The 6593-nt window shown below is 36.1% G+C and overlaps 1 protein-coding gene across 6 annotated transcripts in view; it reads left to right on the forward strand.

Moving 5' to 3' along the window:
* Positions 1-6593, forward strand: part of CEP128 (centrosomal protein 128) — a 385312-nt gene that overhangs the window by 14203 nt on the left and 364516 nt on the right. For 5 of the 6 annotated variants that reach the window (XR_007453647.1, XM_049612400.1, XM_049612398.1 and 2 more), the window contains exons 3-4: positions 2298-2458; positions 4481-4567. Coding sequence is in view for 5 of the 6 variants with exons in the window: in XM_049612400.1 (XP_049468357.1) it covers positions 2312-2458; positions 4481-4567 (234 nt within the window). In the remaining variant the exon portion in view is untranslated. The remainder of the gene's footprint in view (positions 1-2297; positions 2459-4480; positions 4568-6593) is intronic. The other variant, XM_049612401.1, reaches the window with a different exon arrangement.

A 6593-nucleotide genomic window follows, 5' to 3' on the forward strand; every position in this document is an offset into this window, starting at 1 on the left:
TGTGTGTGTGTGTGTGTGTGTGTGTGTGTGTGTGTGTGTGTGTGTGTTTAAATTAATGGCCATGTATACACTTTAGTTATGTGACCATTCTCAATATGTTTTTATCAGTGTGGAATAAATCTAATGCTCTGGGTACAGTTTGGGGGGAAGATTTTCAGAGGCCTGGTCAATTTTCATTAACACCAATGATAATAGGATATACAATATTTTTTTAAAAATTAAGTTTTTAATTATAAAATAATACAGTCTCAATGGTGAATAAAGTGTGTAATTGACACTGCTTTGTGGTTTTCTTCTTTAGTCAGCTATATTAAGGGATCTTGGGAATTATTTTAATGGCTCTCCATATATTCCCTGTAGGTTCTGATTATGTGGCTGGCATGACCCTCTTGCCAATACTAGTGGCCACTCCTTTCTCTTTTGTTTCTCCCTCCCTCCGTCAACTCTGTGTCTGGGGAGTCATGGTGTTGGCTGATGAGACATGGGCATCTTTTGATAAGGTTGAATCTCTGCCACCACGGCTGCCTTTTGTGTTGTGACACTTAGGGTAGGGGCTCACTCAGTTACTTTTGAGGGTCATGTTTGACCTTGTGAGTTGTCAGTAGTTAAAGAGAGTGCTCAGTTTTTATCAACAATGAAAGTAGTCTGATTTCTGTTTTTATTACAGATTTTTTAATGCTTCTTCAACATTTATGACACTTATGTATAATTAACGTGCTTAGTTGCTGAATGTTTCATATTTCATATAAACAAAAGTCCCGCGGAATTCTCAGATCAATCTCATCTTACATCTTGATATCTCTATAGGAGTTCCATCAGATGCAGGAGTTTGAACATCTTTTATTGCTCAAAGTAATTGAAATTAATAGCTGAAGACTGTGTGTGTGTGTGTGTTTACCAGTGAAATTCATGCTGGAAAGTGTGATTTTCTCTTATTAAAAAATATGTAATCCCTAGTAGGGGTAAGTGAGAGGTCTTTCTTTTTCTTTTGTATTAAGTGACAGCTACACTTAATTTAGTTCATGTTTTATTTTAAATTCGGATACCCCAGTGTTTTCACTTGTTATACACATACTTTCCAGGTGCATTCAGAATAAAGATCCAGAAAGTCTAGAATATTCTAGATCATTAACAAAAGGTTTCATTACACTGCATTTAATAAACCATAAAAAATGGCCATATAGATTTTAGGAAGATTATAACAATGTTGAAGATTGTTAACCCTCCATTAAGCAAAAAATGAAATTATTGGGATATTCAACAAACTTCCACTTTTGATCAGTGAGTTTTCTCTCATTCTTCTCTATCCCAATATTTTTTTTTCTTTAAATTCCATAAAAGCTTTTCTGAAACTTTAGAGATTGTCATGCATGAAATGATTTTATTTTGCATTAAATCAAAAATTGGGGTAAGGATGGGAAGAAAGCATATTTAGGGAATTTTCTGCTGATGAAACTATACTCAGGATGTTTGGCTTTCTCTTTTGGTGGAGATGTTGGGGATGCCTTCTTCTCACATACTTGTTATTATGGAATTTTTACCTCTGTTAATAGCATTTAATTCTGTATTTTAAATTAAGGTTCATGAGGGGTGCCTGGCTGGCTCAGTCAGTAGAGCATGCGACTCCTGATTTCACGGTTGTGAGTGTGAGCCCAACACTGGGTGTAGAGATAATAAAATCTCTTAAATCTCTAAAATCTCTTAGAGATAATAAAATCTCTTAAAAATAAAATCGTAACAAAAGAAGGTGCATGAGAGTGTTCACTGTACACTGAATGGGGTTTCCTTATTTTAGGTCATTTTGTGACTGTTGTATTTTTGTTTAAAGATAACACATGTTGTTACAACTTTGTAGAACGGACGTCAGACTAATATTGAGACCTATTAAGACCTATTAAGTCTTAGCTGAGAGAGTAACTTTTTGTTTTTTCAATTGTAGAGATGCCAATCTATGAGCACCTTCTACCTTGCAATGTTGTAAGATTACGTGAGATACTGTATGTGAGAGTGCTTTTAAAATTTAGAAACATTGCACAAAACTAAGAGAATATTATTATTTGCAGTTGTAAACATGACTAAAATCATATCTGAGGAATTGTTCACGTGAGGTGGAAAAAATGAAGGAGAGAGAATTACGTGGGAAGTGACCTGTATTTTCAGGCTATGTGTTTAGAAATTGTGATATGCCAAAGGACTAATGTAATAAATACTTAAGATAGCAATGCAGGTAGTTAATTTAATCTCATATGTCCATGCTCTTTACTATTTGATTGACCTTGACCTGGGTTTGTTTTCAGGATTGTGTACATCAATGGCAGAATCCTCCAGCGATTCAGAACACTTTCGCTCTCGTGACCGATTGAGTCGATGGACTGCCACGTCAACATACAGGGAAAGTCTAAGTCGTCCTACAGTAGGCGTCACCGAGAAGGTCAACACTATAACGAGTACTTTACAGGTTAGTTTAACAGTGGTTGCATTTAATAGATTTTCAGTAGTTTAAACTGAGAAATAGTTTTGGTCAGTGTATTAGTTTTTTGCTGCCATAGCAACTTACCACAAACTAATTATATAATTAAATAATGATATATAATTTATAATTTGTAATTAATAATTAAAATACCAAAGTTATTTTCTTATAGTTCTGCACATCAAAATACAACACTGGTCTCATTGGACCCAAATCAGGGTTTGGTAGGGCTGCATTCCTTCCTGGAAGCCCATGGGACTCTGTTCCTTTGCCTCTTCCAGCTTTCAGGGGCTGCCTACGTTTTTTTGGGATCCTCTTCCTTCATCTTCGAAGCCAGCAAGGGTGGGCTGAGTCCTCACTTCACATCACTCTGACTATTCTTCTGCTTCCCTCTTCTACTTCTAAGGATGCTTGTGATTACATTGGGTTCGCCCAATAATCCAGGATAATATTCCCATCTCTAGGTCCTTCACTTGAGCTGTATATCATATCTACAAAATCTCTGTTGCCATGGGAGGTTACAAATACACAAGTCACAAGGATTAGGACTTGAACGTCTTATTGTGCCTAACACAGTCAGTAAAGATATTTGAAATATGTGATAGGTTGTGGAAGCATTTTGGGATGAGGCAGTATGCCCAAATAAAATGTGTGGGAGTGAAACGAGTAGGAAGTACCACAGTTTAGCTTCTTGTGGTCATGTGCCTTTGAGAGTAATTGCTCATATTTTGACTAGGCAGATTATTCATGGATGAACAATATTGAGATGCCATTTTTATTTAGGGGCTAACTTTTGCCAGTTTGAAAGGCAACCTTTTAGAAGTTTGAGTGGAGGCAGTATATATCCTTTATGTAGAAAGGGCTTGGGAAAAGAGGTGGGTGAAGGGTAACAACACAGCCATACCGAGGGTGAGGGGGGGTGGGGGAAGAAAACTCAGAAATAGAGTTTTTTTTTTTTTCCCCCAGCCCCTTAATCTCTTATTTTTGCTTTGCCTGGATAAGCATGGATTTTGGTTTTTAATTGCTTTGGGTTAGTATTCTTTAAAAAAAAAAATTTTTTTTTAACGCTTATTTTTGAGACAAAGAGAAACAGAACATGAGCAGGGGAGGGGCAGTGAGAGAGAGAGGGAGACACAGAATCCAAAGCAGGCTCCAGGCTCTGAGCTGTCAGCCCAGAGCCCGATGCGGGGCTCAAACTTGTGAACTGCAAGATCATGACCTGAGCTGAAGTTGGACACTTAATTGACTAAGCCACCCAGGCACCCCTGGGTTAGTATTCTTAATGAGAAGAGGCTAATTTCTGGTGGAGGGGCCATAATTTGATTTAAAACTCATAAGGCTCTTTTTAAACTTACATAAACTAGCATAACATTGGATTTTTGGAGTACAAATAAATCCTTGTACTTTCCAACCAATGAGGAGACACATTAGTAAGTGTATCTTTTTTTGAAAGAAATGCCTCCATTAATCTCTGAGGTAACACCTAGCACATTTGGGTGGAAACCATTTTTGTTGAGATTAGAACTAAATTTGTTGTTTATAGCTAAAGGTTAAAGGATACTTTTTCTTCTAATCAAGTTCCACAGTGAAGTAATAATTAAAATAACATCGTTCCTAATGATTTGCTTCTCTTATACACAATCTAAAAGGTTTGTTCTCTCAGGATTCCTTTTCTATGAAGGAGGTGTGAATTAGTTGAGGTGCACAAATTAATAATGAGGAGTCTTTTCAAATTAGGGTTTGTTCCTGACTTATTGTGGAACATTGGATAAGGATTTAAATTATGTACTTCAGATTTCACACAAGTAAATTGTGGATGAATTTGAGTTTCTCTCTCAGTGGTTTTTATATGATTTATCTGATATTTAAGAAGTACTGTATATTAATATCCAACTTAGGTATGATATAATTGTACCTTTCACAAATGGTTGACTTAGTTGTTTGACATACTACTAAGATTGAGAAAAGCATTGTTTGCAACAATTATTAAAATCCATTTTCTTTTTTAAGGACACCAGTCGGAACCTGCGACAAGTAGACCAGATGCTTGGACAGTATCGGGAATATAGTAATGGACAGGCGGGTGCTATAGAACATGTGAGAATGTTTACATATGTTTGTGTTTTTTCTTACCCACCTTTTTGGAAATGCAGTTGTTGAGAAGTAGGGATCTGAGATAAAGGAGAGAACCACTGTGAACCTTTAGCTTTTAGACTGCTTTACTATTTTGTAGTAGGTTAGCTCGTCAGATGGATTGCCAACCAGCTTATATAGATTAGTCTATTGAATTTGAAAGTTTTAAGTCAAAGGAGGAAGTATTCAGGATGTTAATTAAATTGAGACTCACTAAATTTGGGCTGGGGATACTCCTCATGGGAGTTAAGAATTTTATGGAGGGTTTCTTTTAAAGTAATACATGCTCATTGTTTAAATAAATTATAAAACTATCTCTTAGCTCCTCTCAGTTCTACTCCAAAGAGGTAACGATCTGACAGTTCCTTGTATATCCTTCCAAGCATGTTCTATGCATGTATACACATAACTACCTTATTAATAATAGGAGTTAATTCTTTGCTTTTTAGTTTATTAGTGAAAACTTAACATTAAGTAGTAGCAGGAACAAACCTACTTTGTCATGTTGAATGTTAGATGCATAATTATGGTAGCAAATTCCCTTTGAATTGAGGAATTGAGAAATGAAATTATGTGTTAGATAAACTTCTGTATAGATAAACATTTAAAACACAAAATGTACTCTATGGCATTAAGCCTCTGTAGGAGGCCTAGAGCTGAATGATGCTGAACTTTGGGGGTGTGGTTTTATACACAGGAGGTAAATAAACTCAACAAGTATTCCATTTCCATCTGAGTTATTAAGTACCTAGAATGCAAAGCTACTCATAAAAATTAAGACACTGGAGAGCAAGAGTCTTTGATTTTGCTTTAGGCCATTCCTTAGTCCAGTCTACATTCTCTTCCTTAGTTCCCCCAAATTCTTGGTCTGTTAAAACAGTTGGCTCTCAGTGTTTTTTCCCTGCAACATACAGAGGAGTCTGTCATTCATTGCCTTCTATTAATACTTACTCATGAGAGCGATGATTTTTACCCTGCCACCTGTAAGTTACCTGGGGCAATATCTGCCATAATCTGTGGGAATATGTATAATTTGGAAAGAGTATTTCCCATGACAAGTGATTCTGATGGGCTCCTCAATGAAAATTGCTTTCTTAGCATTAAATCGTTTTATTTACTGGTATGGAATAGATCATACCTTAAAAGTGAGGTGGGTTTTTGTTTTGTTTTGTTTTGTCTTTTTGTTTTTGATTAAGATCCCTTTAGTTCTAATTTATTTTTTAATTTACATCCAAGTTAGTTAACATACAGTGCAATGATGATTTCAGGAGTAACTCCAGTGATTTGTCACCTACGTATAATACCCAGTCCCTATCCCAACAAGTGTCCTCCTTAAAGCCCTTTGCCCAGTTAGCCCATTCCCCCACCCACAACCCCTCCAGCAACCCTGTTTGTTTTCTGTACTTAAGACTATCTTATGGTTTGTCCCCATCCCTGTTTTTATTTTATCTTTGCTTCCCTTCCCTTATGTTCATCTGTTTTGTATCTTAAATTCCACATATGAGTGAAGTCATATGATATTTGTCTTTCTCTGACTAATTTCACTTAGTATAATACCTTCTAGTTCCATCCATGTTGTTGCAAATGGCAAGATTTCATTCTTTTTGATCACCAAGTAATATTCCATTGTGTGTATACATATATACACACCATGTCTTCTTTATCCATTCATCTGTTGATGGACATTTGGGCTCTTTCCATACTTTGGCTATTGTTGATAGTGCTGCTATAAACATTGGGGTGTATGCGCCCCTTTGAAACAGCACTTCTGTATCCTTTGGATAAATGCCTAGTAGTACAATTGTAAATCAATGTGTGTTTTGTTTAGGGAGGGACCCTGGAGAGTAATTTTTTTTTTCTTTTGGAGGCTATGCTGCAACTCCTACAAGTCTTCTTGCTGTAAAACCTACTGTTTTCTTTCTTTCTTTCTTTCTTTCTTTCTTTTTCTTTCTTTCTTTCTTTCTTTCTTTCTTTCTTTCTTTCTTTCTTT

This window comes from Panthera uncia (assembly GCF_023721935.1).
Source record: "Panthera uncia isolate 11264 chromosome B3 unlocalized genomic scaffold, Puncia_PCG_1.0 HiC_scaffold_1, whole genome shotgun sequence".
Taxonomy (NCBI): Eukaryota; Metazoa; Chordata; class Mammalia; order Carnivora; family Felidae; genus Panthera; species Panthera uncia.